At 52.4% G+C, this 17,802-nt stretch overlaps 1 protein-coding gene across 6 annotated transcripts in view; it reads left to right on the top strand.

Annotated features, from left to right (window-relative positions):
• Positions 1-16,291, top strand: part of PRICKLE2 (prickle planar cell polarity protein 2) — a 107,438-nt gene extending 91,147 nt beyond the window's left edge. For all 6 annotated transcript variants that reach the window (XM_064519135.1, XM_064519138.1, XM_026110834.2 and 3 more), the window contains 3 exons: positions 949-1,135; positions 3,348-4,214; positions 13,428-16,291. In XM_064519135.1, coding sequence (XP_064375205.1) covers positions 949-1,135; positions 3,348-4,214; positions 13,428-14,296 — 1,923 coding nt within the window. In that variant the 3' untranslated portion in view covers positions 14,297-16,291. The remainder of the gene's footprint in view (positions 1-948; positions 1,136-3,347; positions 4,215-13,427) is intronic.
• Positions 16,292-17,802: the final 1,511 nt, after the last annotated feature.

The raw sequence follows: 17,802 nt of genomic DNA, 5'->3' as shown, positions 1-17,802 counted from the left end.
ATCCGTGCAAGCGTATAATAGTAAAAATCCAAGGCTGTATGCACATCAAATATAAAGAACATTGACGTATGTATCCAATTAAATTTGTAATATTACCAGTAAAAAAACAACTCCTAACCATTCTGCTGGCCCTGTTTCCTGGTGGTTTAGGCTGAGTAATTTTTCTTCGTGTACTTTTTATCCTTGCAAACTCTCATACAAAACTTTCATTCGGCTTCTTTCACGCTCACTTCTTCCATTAAAAGATCCAGCAAGGGGGAGCGATGGCAGGGAGGAGAGGTTCTCATGCGAGGGGGCCGGGGCGGAGCCCAGGAGCAGAGCCAGGCCCCTGCTTGCTTTCCCACCCCACCTCTGCTCACTGTGTGGGGATGGGGAACAGAGACAGCAAGAAAGCGTCTATCTACTTCCCCCGTTTCAGGGGGCTGTTTGACCAGCCCACCCTTGGCTGTGCTCTGTGCCTCAGTTTCCCCACCGGTGTCAGGACTGTTACCAGCTTTGTAAAACAGGCGGACAGCTGGGTAGGGAGATGGGGAAGAGCCGCCTACGCTGTCGTCTCTCTCTTGCTGGGAGATGCTGTTTTTCGCCGTTTCCCATCCTTTGTGCTCAGTGACGGGTAGACCTGTTTTAATAAATGGCTATTCTGTTGTTTGAGAGTCCGCCGGATCAATAAGTTGTTTATTAGCGTGTTTATTACCACGATCAATCCCTTCTGCTGAGCACCCTCCGGACACATCACTGGGAGGTGTTCGTTAACGCTTTATAATCCGTTCCCTAACGCGGTCCTAAGGCACTCGCATTTCACTGCGACGCTCCTCTGGGGACCGTTTCCTTGGGAAACGACCGGTGCAAATCTGCCCGACGCTGACCCAGGCGGGACTGCGAAGTGCAGCGGCTCGCAGCCTGGCCGCCCGCAGCGGCGCTCCGTGTCTCTTTTCTCCCCCTTCCCAGATCATCTTTGCCGACGAGTGCACCGAGGCCGAGGGGAGACACTGGCACATGAAGCACTTTTGCTGTTTTGAATGTGAAACGGTGCTGGGGGGCCAGCGGTACATCATGAAGGACGGCCGGCCCTACTGCTGCAGCTGCTTCGAGTCCCTCTACGCCGAGTACTGCGACACCTGCGCCCAGCACATCGGTACGGCGCCGCGGGGGGGGCGGCCAGGGGTGCCTGAAGGGCATCCCAAAATCTCGGCGCAGACGTAGCCGCCGGGTTTCGCGCTGCCCCGATGGAAATCCAGCGGAGGGGAGCAGCGCAAACTCCGCCAGCAGCCCGTTGCTCCGGTTTCTCCAGTGCTGCAGAGCCTCGCTCCCCTTTGGGGAGCTGCAGCGGTCATTTGTTCAAACCCCGTTTTCCAGGGATGAAAAGCGAGGGCAGGTTTCATCCCTTTCTTGTGGCGGGAGTGGGATTTGTTGAAACAGGGAGGAATATCAGAGGGCAACCTCAGGAGCTATTACAACCAGTGAACGCTTTCTCAATTCTGCATCTCTCTCTCTCTGCCTAATTTAATGTGTGCTTTTTTTTTTTTTTTTAAATAGCATTTTCCCTTAAACAGCCTGGCTCTTTTAATTTCAGGCTCTTACCAGCCAAGCTTGCTAAAGGATTGCATGGCTTAATGAGCTACCAGACAGGAAAGATGTTTGTTCATTAGGAATCATTATTGTTTCTGTTTGCCTTTTTTTAATTAAGCCACAGATAGATGTTCTCAGACAAAGAGAAATAATGCATCGGAGTCGATCTACAGTTCCAGAACAAGGAGATTCGATGCTTTAAAATGGGTTTTATACTAGGAGCTAGCTGTTTTTTCGCCCTGTGTGCTGGTGCGTTGCACCGCGTTGCAGATGAGGCTCCTCTTGCAGTGGTTAAGGTGGGCTTTGAAGCAATCCTCCTGCGGTCTGGTTGCCCCTTTGCTGAGCATTCAAGTGCGTTTGCAGGCCCGGGTGCACAGAGAGCCCTTTGGCCTGTCCGTCTAGGTGGGCTCAGCTCAGGCGAGGCTGACCTGGGGCACGGCGCCTCGTCGCGCTGCCGTAGCTGGATCAGGGCTGAGCCCATCAGGCTGGCAGGACGGAGACGCTGTTTTGCTGTGTATCTGCTCATTTTGAGCAAAGAGGGACTGCAGCCATTTCGCGCAGGGCACTGCACTGCAAATTGCTAGCAGTGGCCACTGAAGGTTGCTCTTAACAGCTGTATAAATTAGATCTAAGCGTGCGCCTAAGACTTGTAGGAGTTGGATTGTAGTCTGGGGTCGCCGGGCAAGGAAAATGTGCTCCTTTTTCCGTGAGATGTCTTCAGGTGCTTGAGCGTGGAGCTGATTGTGTCCCACCCACTGTCTTCTCCCTCTTTTGTCTACAAGCATAGCACTTCTCTCCTTATATAAAAGCATTTTGCTCGTTATAAAGGGAAGAAGAAAAAAACAATGTCAAAGCAAATTTAGCTTGGAATAGTGTTAGTTTCCAAATCTTGTGGCAGCTCTTGTCCACGCGTGCCAGCCCGCGCTGCACCCACGTGCCAGGTCCCGCGCACCAGAGACCCAGGTACCGGGGATGCAGGGCACGCGGATGGTGCCAAGCCACTCTGGAGCACAGCAACAAACTGGAGACAATTCCTAGGTAAATACAGTGGTAATCGGTGTTACTGCACTTACAGCCGCTCTGACCTGCGGCAGCGATGAGCCCTAGGGTTTTGCTTGCCGGGGACAGTCGCTTTGTCAGGCCCTCGATCAGTTAATTCCTTCCCTTCAGCCCCGGAGGGGTCGAAGCCCAGCTGGGAGGTGAGGGGACTCGCCCGGGTCCCTGTGGCGACCTCCTTCCCCTCTCCTTTGGAGAAGGGGCCACAGGGGTTAAAGTGAAGTTTGGACGGAGGGGCAGTGGGGAGTGGAGCAGCAGTCCTGTTCCGCTGCGCCGTTACGAAGGCAGCACAGATTCCCCTTCTCGGTTTGGTCGGAGATTTATTTTGTTTTTAAAATAGTCAGCATATTACTGCTCTGACTTCGAGACCTTTATGGAGAACTTCTTGCATTCCTATGCTTTATGGTCGGAAATATCCCCATTTAATACGAAATAGCTTGAGGCTCGATTCTGCTGCCTTTTCCAACACTGAGTAACTGCTCAGCAAAAGCCTGGAACCTGCAAAGAATTAGAAACAGGCTTAGTTTCACTCGCTGGAGAAACCCCACTGAAGTCCTTCCGAAAGCGAGCCCGGGTATGTATCGCTCACGTGGGACGGCTGCTCAAGACGAGTGTTAAGTGCAGTGTTAAGTGATGGGCGCATAAAGTTTCGGGAAGGGAGCACTTAACTTCCAGTACGTGGCTTAATTCTGACGCTTTCTGTGCGGTTTCCCCCCCTCAAGGTATTGACCAAGGCCAGATGACGTACGACGGTCAACACTGGCACGCCACCGAGACCTGTTTCTGCTGCGCTCAGTGCAAGAAGTCCCTCCTGGGCCGGCCGTTCCTGCCCAAGCAAGGGCAGATATTCTGCTCCCGGGCGTGCAGCGTCGGCGACGACCCCAACGGCTCGGACTCGTCGGACTCAGCGTTTCAGAACGCGAGAGCGAAGGAATCGCGCCGCAGCGCCAAGATCGGCAAGAACAAGGGGAAGGCCGAGGACAGCATGTTGAATCAGTGCGGCCAGCTGCAGGTGACCTCCAACCGCCTCTCCACGGACGTGGATCCGCTCTCGCTGCAGATGGATTTGCTGAGCCTCTCCAGTCAGACGCCCAGCCTCAACAGAGAGCACCTGTGGAGGAGCAGGGAGGAGCTCTACCACTACGGGAATAAAATGGAGCAAAGTCAGTCCCAAAGCCCTCTGCAACTTCTCAGCCAATGCAATATAAGGACCTCGTATAGCCCCAGCCAGGTGCCAGCCTCCCAGCCAGATTTGTGGGCCAAACATTTCAGCAACCCAAAGAGAAGTTCCTCGCTGGCGATGAAGGGGCACAGCAGCAGCTTCATCCAGGACTGCCGAGAGGACTACTATTCAGGAAGGCTTCGCTCGCAGGAGAGCTACAGCGATATGTCCAACCAGAGCTTCCCCGAGACCAGAGGAAGTATGAAAGTCCCCAAGTACGAAGAGGAAGAGGAGGAAGGCAGGATGCCGACGCAGCAGTGTCGGACCCGGCATCCCATCAACGCACTTAAGTTCACGGAGGACCTGACGCCCACGGAGCAAACTCCGCGGGGCTCCATGGAGTCCCTCGCGCTGTCGAATGCTACAGGTAGGTCACCCTGGAGCGGCAGGGATGGGGGGCTTGCTCCGGCTTGGTGGGAGTGGGCTGGCAAAGCCTGAGAGCAGGCGCGGGAGCGCGTTCAGGTGACGATCAAAGGTTTGGGCTGCCCCCGGGGGCTGACGGCCTAATTGCCTTTGCAGCATGCAAAAACAGCCTGAAGCCCTGCGGCGAAGCCGAGCGAGCGCGGAGGCGTTCCCGAGCGGAGCGGGCTCGCCAGCCGCCGTGCCAAAGGGAAACGCAGGGAGCCAGCGGGGGAAAGGGCAGAGCGTTTGCGTGTGATGTGAGCCGCTGTGTGTACTCTGGGCCGGCGCCACTGTGGGCGTGCGCCGCGTACCTTTGATGCACATGTCTTCCCATTAAGGCTAAACGTAACCGAAACGTTTCCTCCTCCATCAGGGATCTCCCAGGTTTCTCTTTAAACACAAGAGGGTGAGGTTGATGGGCTGCTTTGCCTCCTGACTCGCTGCTGCTCCCTGCACACTCAGAGTCTTAAATAAACATTTCCAGTAATACGAAAACCTCTACTTGTTTCCCCGTTTAAGGAAAAAAAGGGCTCCTCCCTTGAGCTGCGTTAAGCCCTCTGCACGCCCAGCCTCCCCGCGGAGGCCAGCGCGGTGCCGCGGCGGTGCCGGCAGACCCTGACGGTCGTGCGTGGCACCGCTGTCTCGCTGCGTTTGCTTGTTTACCCAATGCAGCGCTTTATAGATGGTTGGCCTTTCTGCATAGTTCAAAACAAATGTTTCCAAGCTCTTTAATCCTCCCCTTTGTGAAGAGGGGGAAGAGCCAAGGCCAACTGCGAAAGCAGAGACAGATTCCAGCATTCAGCAGCTAAAGAACTGCTGCAAGCCGCCATTGAGGGCTAAAAATATTTTTACATGCTTTGAAGTAGGCCCAGTTAACCCCTTCTGCGTGTTACGCAGTCGTCAAGCATGTTACTCGTTAAGGCAGATTCCTTCGCCTTTATGCACAGCTCCTGTTCTCGTCTCTCATCCCGCTGTCGAGAAAAAATCGGGCAAGATGCTTTTCCCGTCCGGCTGAGCCCTTTTCCCCTGAGTGCCTCCTAATGAAATATTCTGTAGCCATCTTCCTCCAGACGTGTTTGGTTTTCATTTTGTGACTGCAGGAATGCGTGTATGTGCAGTAAAAGCGTGTCCCGGGGTATCTGTCTGCAGACAGGCTTTGGGGCCGGTTCAGAGCCCCGCCGACGGTGTTTTTCTTGAGCCCACGGTAGTTTACATTATCGGTCGACTGCGCTAATCTGGCACAACTAATGTCTTCTGCTCCGGAGTCCCTGAGCAGAAAACTTCTTGGAAAAGAAAATCCCGAGTCTGGTGGGTTAGCCAGAGGTACTGGCTCGCTTTCTCCTCCACGTTCAGCCACGATTTCCCCAGCCGGCAAAGGCGGGAGATGAGGAGCTAACGGGAGGGAGGGGGCTTTTGCCCAAGCTGCTTAGATATCTGCAGTAGAAGAAGAGACATGACATGGAGAGGGAGTCAGGGATCGTTCTCAGAAACGAGGTCCCCGGAAGCAAAGCCTCGAGTTTCAAAGGCGGCTCACGTCGTTAAGACCCACGTTGTGCAAACCCCGTCTGTGCAAACAGTCTTGAGCAACACCAGGCTCCTGTGAGCAATGCATGAGCACGGAGGTGGCTGTTTCATGCTTTGGGGATTAAGTATAAGAAGATATTGAGGACACAGGTCAAGAGACAAGAAGTTTAGCAACTCGTGTTAGGGTGAAAACTCATTCTGCCTTTTATTTTAGAAGCCCCTTTTTAAAATGCTGGAGATCTGTCGAAGGCACCCCGCTTCCATACGTAGCTAAAATACAAATTTCCTTGCAGACAATGTCAGTGTTAATGACTCTGTTCTTTCCTGCTTTTCGGAGAAGTCGCTCAGCATGACGAGGCTTGTAATGAATTTAAGCAGTACCTCTGAAGAGCAAGGTGATAACATTTTTATTAATGCCTGAGATGTCATAATTTTTCCTGCTTTGGAAGCCGGCTCTGTTCAAGCTCCGGGGCTAGGCACTGTGATAATAACAGGCAGCTCCTCCAGCGCAGAGCATCGCGGACAAAGAGAATTATTATCCCGTTTAATAGGCAGCGTTTGAGGATGGAGGGATTTGGTGACCTGCCCGCGAGTATTCTTTTTTCGAAGCCAGGTGCAAAGCAGTTGTTAAACTGCAGCGTTAGCTACCGTGCGAATCCAGCAGCGGGGGGTCTCCCCTTTCCCCCGCGCCGGCCCACGGGGACGCGGGGTGCAGCGCCCGGCCGCTTTGCTTCGCGGCGTCATTTGGTGACTTGCACCCGGCAAGCCCCAGTGGTGCTTTGCAAGGAGCTCCAGGCTTTCGGTCATGCCAAAAAACCACGTCCGTCTGAGTTGCTAACTCCACGCGGTTGCTCCACCTTCTGAAATGAAATAATTAACGCTGAATCCCTCTAATATTTTTATGGCATCACTGAAAACGTTCTGTTTTTATAGGGAGCTGAAGGGCAAACAGTCCCCGACCTGCAGAGCACATGTTAGAAGCTGACTGACTCCTTCCTGGCAGCGGATTTCGCTGTGATGTTTCTATTACAACTTAACCAATAATTAGCTGGAGATGTCGGTGAAGGCAGATGACAACTGAGCGCGTAGCCACAGTCCCTGTCCTCTGGACAGAAGGATGGCTCGTATAGCCAGATGTTGTCCCTATCGTATTTTTAATACGTTCAGCAGTGTTCAGACCCTCCGGCCGTGCACGAGGCATCGTGGTGCAGCACGCTGCCCACGAGAGAGCGTCTCTGGGAGCTTGGCCTGGGACGTGCCCCGAAATCAGGGCACTCCCTGATGTGGGTCGGGGTGTCCACATCAGCAGCCACAAAAGCTGGGAGCGTCCCTGGGAAGCCCGGCCCACGGGGCTGCTTCGGGGTGCTCAGCTGAGGTCTGAAAACATTTCCCAGTTCTCCTTCCAAGAGAGCTAATTTTCACTGTATTTTATCTTTTATAGTTGATTTCCTTCAGCTGCTTTTGATTTTTTCCCTTTTTTCATGGCATTAGCAACAACGCAAAGCAGCAGGTACCATAGCAATATTTGCACCCTAGCTGCCTTCATTAGGCAATCAGGACAAGTCTGTCCAGGGTTTTTTTTCTCGTGGGAAGGAGTGTGATCCTACCAGAGGTTAATCATTTCCCAGAGGATGCTCAGTCTGGTACAGGCTGACCCCAAGGTTTGTGGTACTCCCAGAGCAGTGCTAGTCTACGAGGTGTTTGCATCGTCCTGCAAAAAGGGTATGCAAGTGTGGTATGTGCTTAGCAGCCGAATTAGAAATCAGAAGCTGATCTCTGCTGATTCTAAGCAGCCATTTCCACAAAATGCCAGCTGGTCTAATAGCCCACTTAAGAAGGTACCTGCAGGCTAAATTTTTTTCTCCCATAGCAGTCTGTTTGTGTTGCTGCTTGCAGAGAGCAAGAGTGTTTTTGGAGGTAAGGTCGCATTGAATGGTGACACTGGCATGTGCAAAAGGAGAGAGAGACTTTAAGTATTCCTTGAGATAATGAGCTCAGTCAAGGGGAGCAGCAGAGCTTCATGTCTCCCTCTCATCTGTCGTAGGTATAAATCCAGGGAAAAATCTGTTTAACTGGTGCAGTTACAGTGTGGAAAGTAATTTTGCGTGTTTGGCACAAGCGTTTCTTATCATCTGAGTCGTAAGATGCCCAAAGGCCCCAACTAGCTTGTTTCTCCAGGACAAAACAACTGTGATATATCTAGAAAAGAGAGAGAGTAGTAGTATGTGAATGCACATGTATCATCTCTGATCCTTGCAAGAGTGATTTGCAAAAAGGAACCTAACTGCTTAGTTTGTCTCCATTCCCCTTTTCTTCCTCAATGGTAGGAGAGGTTGAAAGCTGTAAAACAACAACAACAACAGGAAAAAAACAAAAATAAAACCTGTTTCTCTTTGGTTTTGTAGTACAGATGAGGGACTCAGGCCTATGTTCCAGAAGTGTTCAATGGCTCAGCCTCTCCCTGCATTGAAAGTTTGGGAGGAGCCCCTAAAAATCCCACTTCTGGGCCCAAATTCCTCCTCCCTGCTAAGGCGGAGGTGGTACGGCGGCACCGGGGTGAGCTGTCCGGGGCAGGGAGCAGGTCCCAGCCCCGCGTCCTCAGCGGCGAGCGGAGGGTCTGCAGCTCGCAGGCACCACCACGGCCTGACGGTGCTTCTCTCTCTTCCCCGGGCTGGAGAGGGAAGCTGCCCTAGACAGGTCCATTGGGCTGGGAGAGCCCCAGAATAACCTTTTTTCCCTTATTCTCTCCTTTTTCCTAAGGTGCTAGGCTTGCTGGCATTGAGAGACAAAAGCCGCCATGCAGGAGGGATCATAAAATGAGATTATTACCCCAGCCGGTGCTATTTGCAGATAGGTTTTAGTGCCGTTTGGCCGGTTTTGACGACTTCTACCAGAAAGGAGACTCCCAGCTCTCCGGCGTGCTCCCCGCGCCACCCTTTCCCCAGGCACGGGCAGCGGTGTTGCTTCGGGGCCATTCGGCAGGGCTGCGGCTCGGAGACCCGGCATGCCGCCCCTGCGTCCGGGGGAGCTTGTCCTGAGCGTGCCCGTCCCCCCATGGATGCTCTCGGAAGCGGCGATCGCTGCGTTTGCAGTCCCACGCCAGGCCCGCCTGCTCTCTCCAGCCCCTCTGCTGCCGTTTGCTGAGGGTTTTAATAACTCCTCATGGATGCAGCTTGCACCCGGCTTAGCAAAGCACCCGCGGGAGCCGGTGAGGTTTAAGCACGTGCGGCTGCTTTGTCGTGGCGGGGTTTCAGCGGCGGTGTGCCTAAGGAGCACCGGCTCTTTGGGCTCGACGCTGTTGGTTTACGTGTTATCGTTATTATTTTGCATGGTTGTTACTTTGCATGGAGAGGGGCTGTGAGACAGGCGGCAGGCTGCAGCGGGGCTTGCAAAGTCGCCCCGGCCTCGGAAGGGTGAGGGGAAAAGGGCCAGAGAAATAAATACGGGCAATTCAAGGAGACGGGGCCTCAATTCGGCATGGTCGCTCTGAAGGGTGAGTGTACCGGAGGGAAGGGCCATCTCCCGGCGTTGGTGGCCACGGAGGACGGCAGGCCCCCAGCCGCTCCGCTTTTGCCCGTGGGACCCGCCACCGTGGCGTGGGGTGTGATGAGCAGCCAGGTGCTCAGCAGGGCACCGGGTGCTCAGTGACAGAGCCTCTCCAGGCGATCTTCGCAGTGATTGTATAGGAGGATACTCTCCTGAGCTGAATTTTCCTCACAGTAATTCGGTGCACAGGGAGAAGAGTGTGTTCCCCTCCTCTCCGCAAGCGTTCTTCTGTATTTGAAAGCTGTTATTATATCCCCTTCAGCCTTCGCTTTGCTAGACTAAACAACCCCTGTTCTTTCAAACTTTTCTCCTAGGTCATGTTTTCTAGATCACATTTTTTAGACAAATGGTTATTGCTGTCCCCCGAGCGCTCTCCAGGCAGGCTGGAGCGCTCTTGGCGCGGTCCGGCTGCTCCTGGCCGAGGCTTTGCGGCTCCCCTGGGAGCAGAAGGAGTATTTCACGTCCTCCAAGAAACCGAGCTGGCCCTCGGCGGGGAGGGGGCAGCCCCTGCTCCTGGTGCAGCCTTGCAGCTCCCTCAGGAGGTCTTCGCCCCCCTCGCCCCAGCATAAATGCTAAGGCTGGGAGCACCTTTATTTGGCGTGGGTCAGAGGTTGCATCCTCGACCTGGAGCCTGGTGCTCTGCGACCGTGAGCTCCGCAGAGCTCTGAGTATCTGCAGCGATGCTGTGCAAAGCTTGGCTCGCAAACGAGTGAGAAGCTCCCTAGCACGGGTAAAAACAAGTTTGGGGATCTCCAGACTAAGTCAATTTTGTAAGGCAAAAACGAAGGGAACGTTTTCTTTCTGCTGAGGTTCCCCTTATTTGTTCCTATGCTGCAAGGGCTCCTTCTACGTTGCTTCAAACCGACTGCAAAAGTTTAACCTTGGCAAGCGGCCTGAAACGTGGGACACTTTTTAAATTTTTAAATGGATTTAGCTTAGACTTGGCGAAGCTCATCCCAGAACTGAACCTTGTCTGGCGCTTTCCCCTCTTCCTGCTGGCCTCCATGGGGCGGCAGTGGGGCTAAGCTTTCTCCTGACGGGGGTCCAGGGGAGACAGCAGGGCCAGCGCCGCAGCAGCCGGGGGCCGAAGGTGGCCCTCGGTGGCATTTCTGATGGCCCCGGCCACGTGCTTTTCTGGGCGAGTCGCTGCGGAGCGCTTAGCGGTGTGCGCGTGTAGCCTGCCAAGCGGGCTCTGAAAGACACGTTTTTTTGGCCCTCCGCAAGGAAAAAGTTCCCCGCTCTGTTGCATGCAGAAATTAAGACATCTGACTGATTTCGGGCTTGCTTCGATGTGCTCTCCCCGGTGCGTGTGCTATTGCGCCCTTAGGTCTGTTTGCTGTTGATCGTGGTCTACGTGCTCAACGCTGGATTCGGCTTGCAATCAGTGTTTCCCCAGCGATTCCAGATCTTAAAAATGTGTGTGCTTAATTATAATCAGGCTGTCTGGATGAGCAGCCAAAACGTCCCCTGGACCTAAGAAGCGCTGATTAAACCTTGCAGTATGAACTGTACGTGTATCGCAAGCCCCTCGTGTGCAATGGCTTCCCTGCGTGCCGGCCAGTGCTTCGAGGAGGAGAAGCAAAAGCGCCTGCTGTACGTGGTGGAGGCTGCTTGCAAGGGGACCGGAGACCCAGGACTCTCCCAAAAACTCAGCATGCGAATCACTGAGTCTGCCTTCCCTTGCTGCAGCTGGATGTGAATCTATGGAGTTGCCCACACTGAAATTGCAATAAAGGCCAGGAAATGGAGATCCGCCCTCATATAATGTCAGCGTTTCTCAGTCAAAGCATAAAAGCTGTATTAGAGGACAGTAGAGAGCAGACTTGCACCTGGCCACCCGTGTCCCCGAGGCTCCCAGCACACAAGGCTGCTCTTGCCAGCATGTCCCCAACGACCACGTGTGGTGGCAGGGCGAGGGTCATCCTCTCGGCTCCCCTGTGCCTCAGGACTCTCGCCGGCCTGGCGGTGCGGGGAGGCCAGGAGAAGTGACTAAGGGGACAAACGGCGCGAGCGGGATCAAAACGCACAGGACAGCAGCTCCAGTGGGAGGGTGCATTGGCCAGGATAAAAAACGCCTGCTCTCGTAGCAGTGGCAGGGGAAAGAGCGGCCAGGTAGCTGCAAGCGGACGGGAAGCGAGGCTCAGGCAGCGCCAGGGCTGGTTTAACTCACTTCCCACCGAAACCAGAGGTCGGGGTGGCTTCAAAAAGTCATGCAGCGGGCCCGAGAAGTGCGTCCTTTCCAGAACAACACGTGGTTTTCCCTTTTTTAACCTCTCACCTTTCCCAGGGCATTCAGGAGCTGCCTTCGCTTAACTTTTCTCTGCAATCATAAAGTCGAGAAACAGCGCGATTAAAGCAGAAAAGCAAATGAGCCGAGATTCTCACTCTATAACCCGGCTCTGGCAGCTGGGACTCGGGGAATAAAGCCAAACAGTGCAAGAGCTGGGATGAAATATCAACGGCGGGTTATACTGAAGTGCTGGAGCCCTGGCTGGTGCCATGGAGCATAAGGTCAGGCTGCGACAGGCACTTCTGAAAGACTTTACCCATTTTTGCAGTATCAGTTGATCATTTTAAGGCCAAGTCCAAAGAAACACTGAACCAGACTGCAGGCAGGGTTGCTAACAGCAGACCTTGTTCTCGTTAATGTTTGGCAGGCAACAGCTAATGCCAAAGGAGCTGAGCTCTTGATGAAATGTAAGCAGCTTTTATTAAGGGAAAAAGCAGTTTATTCTTGAATTGTGGGCTGGGTTGTTGTTTTTTTTAATTAATTTACAAAGTCATAAATTCTTGGTGATTGCATAAGGGGTGTGCGTCATGCTGAAAATCGTGCTGATGGTGCACAGTGCTCAGGATTTGGTCTGCGCAGGGCGATTGTCAAAGAATGACGAGGAGGAGGGTGCCAAAGCAAACACTCTGCGTTTCATTTGGGCTGAAATGTATTTCCTTTGAAAGAGCTTGCGAAACGCGCTGTCCTGAGCTTGTAATGCAAGCGCTCGCTGCTGCCAGTTGTCAAGCCTACGTGGAGATAGATAGCCAGAAAATAGCCAGAAAACGCACAGAAAGCAGGCCGGGGACCGGGGAGAGGTGGGGTGTGCTGAGCGTCTCGCTCGTTGGAGGGTGCCGAGCTGACTCCTTGCTTCCCCGCTGCCTGGTTGGAGGCTTTCGGGGCTGGAGGCTGATGGAAAGCACCTTGCAGCAGCTCAGGGCTTGCCGAGCGCGCGGGGGAGACCCAGCGGGCCGCGTTCCCAGGCGGGGAGGTTCATCGGGGCTACGTGGAAAGCTGGAGCTCGCTCCTGGCTGCTCTCCATGTCCGGCTCCCTGGATATCTGCAGCGAGCTGCTCGCGACCTGACCCTCCAGCTCTTTTTCTACCTACAGGGAACTCCAGTGGGTGGTCTCCGGCTTTGCTTAGTTTTTTGCTCCTTCTGAACCTCGAGCAGTGAAACACGCGGTGCCTGGGGACAGGCGCCCTCCCCTCGCCGGGAGGAGCCGTGTGAGGGCCGTTCGGTGGTGGTGAATTAGCCCGTGTCCATGCCTGCCTTCTCTTGGCCGAGCGTGGGGCTGCGTTCACGTGGGCCTGTTGCATGTGTCACCCTGGACACTGTGGCTGTGCAGCGTGGGGACGAGTCTGAGTTGGTGGCCCCGTTTTCGGCTTTGATTTCTGTTAACTCCTTCAGAACATGTCATCCTTGTGCAAGGTGTGGGTGCCGGATCATGGCACCCTAGTTATTTCGGCATGCGGGAGACCTCAGGTTACCTCCGACGCATGAATTTGTTGCTGGGTATCAGTAGTTATTCCTGTCAAGTCACAGACAGCATAGACATATGGAGAAGGAAGTCATGAAAAGCATCTAACGTTCCTTGGAGTCCTACTCAAAACATCTTAAATTGGTGCGATTTCCCCAAAGGGGGAACCGGCTGCTTTCTAAAAAAAAATAAGCCTGTTGGGTGGCTCTTTAGGAGGGCATCTGAAAGACCAAGGCTTTCTTTAAAGCAAAAGTCCACAGTGTCAGGCCAAAACCAGCTGTTCTTGCTGCATCTCTGCTGCTAGGAAACTCTCCTCCTTAACTCCCTTTTCTTTCCTCCTTTCCCCATTCCCTGCCAAGGCCTCTCTGCAGACGGCGGAGCCAAGCGCCAGGAGCATCTCTCCAGATTCTCCATGCCGGACCTGAGCAAAGACTCTGGCATGAACGTCTCGGAGAAGATGAGCAACATGGGGACCCTGAATTCCTCCGTGCAATTTCGAAGCGCCGAATCCGTCCGTAGCCTCTTGTCCGTGCAGCAGTACCAGGACATGGAGCCCAACCTGCACAACCTCGCCAGCCCCATCGGGTACCGAGAGCGGCCGTCGCACGGGAGGATGCACCAGAGCTTCGACTACGGCAGCGGGGTGCCGGGGAGCAAACTGGCCGCGCAGGACGGCGCCAGGCATGCCCCCATGAGCGAGCGCACGCGCCGACGAACTAACCTGCGGGACGACGACCGGCACTACCGCCCGCACAGGCCTCGGCGGTCTCGCCGCTCCCGTTCGGATAACGCCCTCCACCTCGCCAGCGAGCAGTGCTGCCGGCTGAAGGAGCGGCCGTCCCTGCGAGCCAGGGAAGACTACGACCAGTTCATGCACCAGAGGAGCTGCAGAGAGGCCAGGGAGCACGGTCCCCGCAGGGACGTCTACGGCCAGTGTCCGCGGACGGTGTCGGATCTCGCCCTGCAGAACCACCTGGGCGAGCGGTGGGGGCCCTACTTTGCCGAGTACGACTGGTGTTCGACCTGCTCCTCCTCCTCCGAGTCCGACAACGAAGGCTATTTCCTCGGGGAGCCGATTCCGCAACCCTCCCGGCTCCGGTACGTGACCAGCGAAGAGCTCCTGCACAAGTACGGCTCCTACAGCATGCCCAAGTCTTCCACCTTGGGCGGCAGAGGACAGTTGCACAGCCGGAAAAGGCAAAAGAGCAAAAACTGTATCATATCCTAATGGCATCCTTGCCAGGCACCTTCAGAGAATGTAAATTAACTCACAAACTTGCACTGTTTTAGATCATGTAAGCGCTTTTGTTGTAACAAAAAGACCTGAAGATTAGGGATTTGTAAGAAGGTTGTAGACTGGCTTCTATAAATAGTCATAATCGTGGGCACGGTGAATATATTTTGCACATCTTACTTTGAGGAAAAAAAAAGTTCACTTTAGCCTGTAATACTTACCTAGTAGTTTTTCCTCTTTCTCCCAAATACTGCCACCTTTTAAAGGTTCGTTGGTCCATATGTTTTAGTTACCACTGTTTACGATAACCATCAGTTTGCTAGTAGCTTTTGCTTTCCACCACACTTTTGTTTTTCATTACCCATTTTGGTAAGTAATTTGTCTCTCAGACAGTGTGGGAGCCTAAGTTATTTCCATGATTGTTGTAAATGCAATGTAAATGAGAGTTTGGAGAAAATATTTTTGTATTTTGTAATATCAGAGGAATTTCTATATCTTAGGAGTCACTGGGAAAATGCATGCACATTCATAACTGTTTTCAGCCAGAGCTAAACAAATGGTACTTCAGAATCCCCTTTTCATTTCATCATCAGATTTCTTAGGTATATCAGTGAATTTTTGAGTTGTTATTTGTTTGAGGTTTTTTTTAATTCTTTTTGTTTTTAAGTTTGTTTTGTTTCCTGGTAAATGAAGAGAACATTTTCTGATTCATTAAACCTTGAAGAGGCCTCGGTGGCATTTTGAAGTCTGCTCACACCTGTGATTTTCAGGTATGCTCTCTCAGTCAAATACAGGAATCCTGACAGTTGCAAAAGTGACTTTTTTGTTGAACAGAAAAGACCAGAACTACCAAATGTCTGCAAAGTTGTAAATGACCAAAGTTGGAGAAGGAATTTTACATCTCTGTAGAGAATGCTGAAGTTACTAAACGTTGAACTATTATTTGGAGTAAATAAAAGTGTAATGGTGCAATTGTGTGATGTCAGCATGACGTTGTTTTGAATATAGACTTGTCTTATGGTGCTCTAGTTTCCTGGGTTATGTTAACTGCTGTTCATTACCAAGTGGAAGTTTCAATATTGCCTACTACCTAACGCGTTAAGAGAACGACTGCAACCTACTCCCCGCGGGCCTGGTCCTGCCCTGGCGAGGCGCCCTCGCCTCTCCGAGGCTGCTCGTCGCCGGCGGCTCCTTCCCAGGGCGGGATCAGGACCCAGTCCTGGAGCTAGAACAAACCAACAGAAGCATCGACATGGTCGAGTGTTATATAAATAGGGCTCAACTGTATTGTATTATGGTGGATGTGAGTTTTTCTCTGTATGCTTTTAAACCATTGAGGTACTGACATCGAGGTGTGTCCCGGAGGGACAGCGGAGGCGGCAGGCACGTGCGGGATTGCAAAAGCGCGCGGCTTCTCGCAGCGGTTCCCAGGGCACGGCTTCCTCGCAGCCTTTGCTACTGCGTTTTGGTACCCGTCTCCCGCTGCCAGCGCTGGTGGCAAAGCTCCCGTTGCCGTCAGCAGCGCAGGAGCATTTGCAAAGAGGCTCTTGGCACCTAAAGATGCAGCTGGGCACCACGGAGTGGGTTATGGAAACCTCTGCTTTGACCCGCGGTGCTCCTGGGAGAGGTAGCCCCACTGTGCGGCACTCGTCCCAAAAGCTTTAGGAGCATCTTGGGGTGCCGGGAGCCGGCCTGCCAGCCCCAGCCCCGCGGCAGAGGGGCTGGATGCGGCCCGCTGTGGGGCTGGCGCTGGCCTGAGCACCCTGGCCAAGAGCGTGGGAACAAAGCGTTGCCTACTCAAAGCAGCAGATGCAGGAGATCTTGACAATGGATGTCTCCATACCACAAACTATTGCTAGGAATTTTTTTGTTGTTTGTAAAGGACAATGTGATAATTATTATTCCTTTAAAAAGAAAAGAAAAAAAACACTTAAGTATATTTAAAAAAATGTTTTTTCCAGTTGGAATAAATGGAAATATTCATCCAAAGGGAAGAGTCTCGTGTGTATGTTTTTATTTTTAAGGCGTGTTTGTTAGTTGCGAAGCGGAATAACTTCTTTTATTTACATTTTGCCTGTATTATAATTAAAGCATAAGAATGAACTCAGTCCCATCCCTGACTTGGTTGCTGGTGGGCAAGGAGACCCAGCGGAGGAGTGGTCCTCTGCGGCGAATTGGCCTGCTGCACACAGCACACCTTCCCGGCTGTTGCTGGGCTAATGTGACCCTGATTGATTGATTTTGCAGTGTTAAAAAAGCCAAATCTTCACCAGGTGCTATTCAGTATAGCTCAGCTGAAATCCATAGCATGACTCCAGTTTACACTGAATGAGACTTCAACCTGTAATTTATAAATAACAGTCTTTTTCTTATAAAGAGCACGGATCTTTAGATGTTTTCCAAAACAGGCCTGGTAAGTAGGGTAGGGGTATTGCTCCCAGTGACATGTATGACACTAACTACAGGTTATTATATAATTGGCTTTTAATATGTACAATTTAATTCATTGTCACTGATTAAAAGCACAATGAACGTTGTCTATCAGATCTAAGTACCTCATGCACTGAGCTTCCCGAGACCCAACTGCTGTTTGTATAGTGAGAGCCTGAATTGCTCAGCAAATGGCAAAGAACTAATCCGCAGCACTACTCCGCTTAACTGCTTACTGCCTCTCGGAAAAGCCAAGGCGAGCAGCGGATACAGAGCACATTTGACTGTTTCCAAGGTGTGGAGACTCGCTGGCCATCAGAGATAATTGCTACACCTTTTCCCCTTTAATTTCTTAACAGAGCTCAGTGTTGTGATAAGGTGACCAACATACTTAATTCTTTGTAACATGAAACATAGGACACACATGGGACACGGGACATGAAAAGGGATGTCACATGCTGTTTCTTGGCTTGGTCTTGAAAAAAATGGCTAAAAATCTGGACACTTAGCACACACGCACGGAGAGAAGGGTAATTTAATTACTGCTGTCTGGGCATTTTCCCCTTGCAGTGACAGGTACCCACGTGGCTCCCCAAGGCACTGGGGCAGTGGCGGTGCAGGGTCTCCCCACACCAGTGTTTGCCACGAGAGAGGCCATCTCGGTGCCCTCTGCAGATGGCTGGTGTTTAAACCGGCCTTTATATCTCCCCTGGGAGCAGAACAGAGAAATAGGTGAGAAGAGAATATCCGAGGTGATGCTCCCCTCCACCGTGTCCTTCGCCCACACAACGCAAAGGTCTCACAACACGTTTTAGAAGAAAGTCAGTGTCGGGAAACTACCAAGTCAGTAGGAATTTCAGCAATAAGTGTGCAAACCCAGGTTTCAAACCTTTTTTTTTTTTCTTTTTGTGTATGGCCTCCAGAAGTCCTGCACGCTTCAATGCGTGAGGAAAGAATTTTTTTTTTTTTTTTGTTAGCCTATTCAGGCTATGATTAAACATTTCTGACAAACCCACTGAGCTTGAGGGATGGAGCTACAAGCCTGTAAAATTCGGCTCCATAACCATCTG

This window comes from Dromaius novaehollandiae, chromosome 12, assembly GCF_036370855.1.
Source record: "Dromaius novaehollandiae isolate bDroNov1 chromosome 12, bDroNov1.hap1, whole genome shotgun sequence".
Taxonomy (NCBI): Eukaryota; Metazoa; Chordata; class Aves; order Casuariiformes; family Dromaiidae; genus Dromaius; species Dromaius novaehollandiae.
This window is presented reverse-complemented; position numbering and strand designations above follow the sequence as displayed.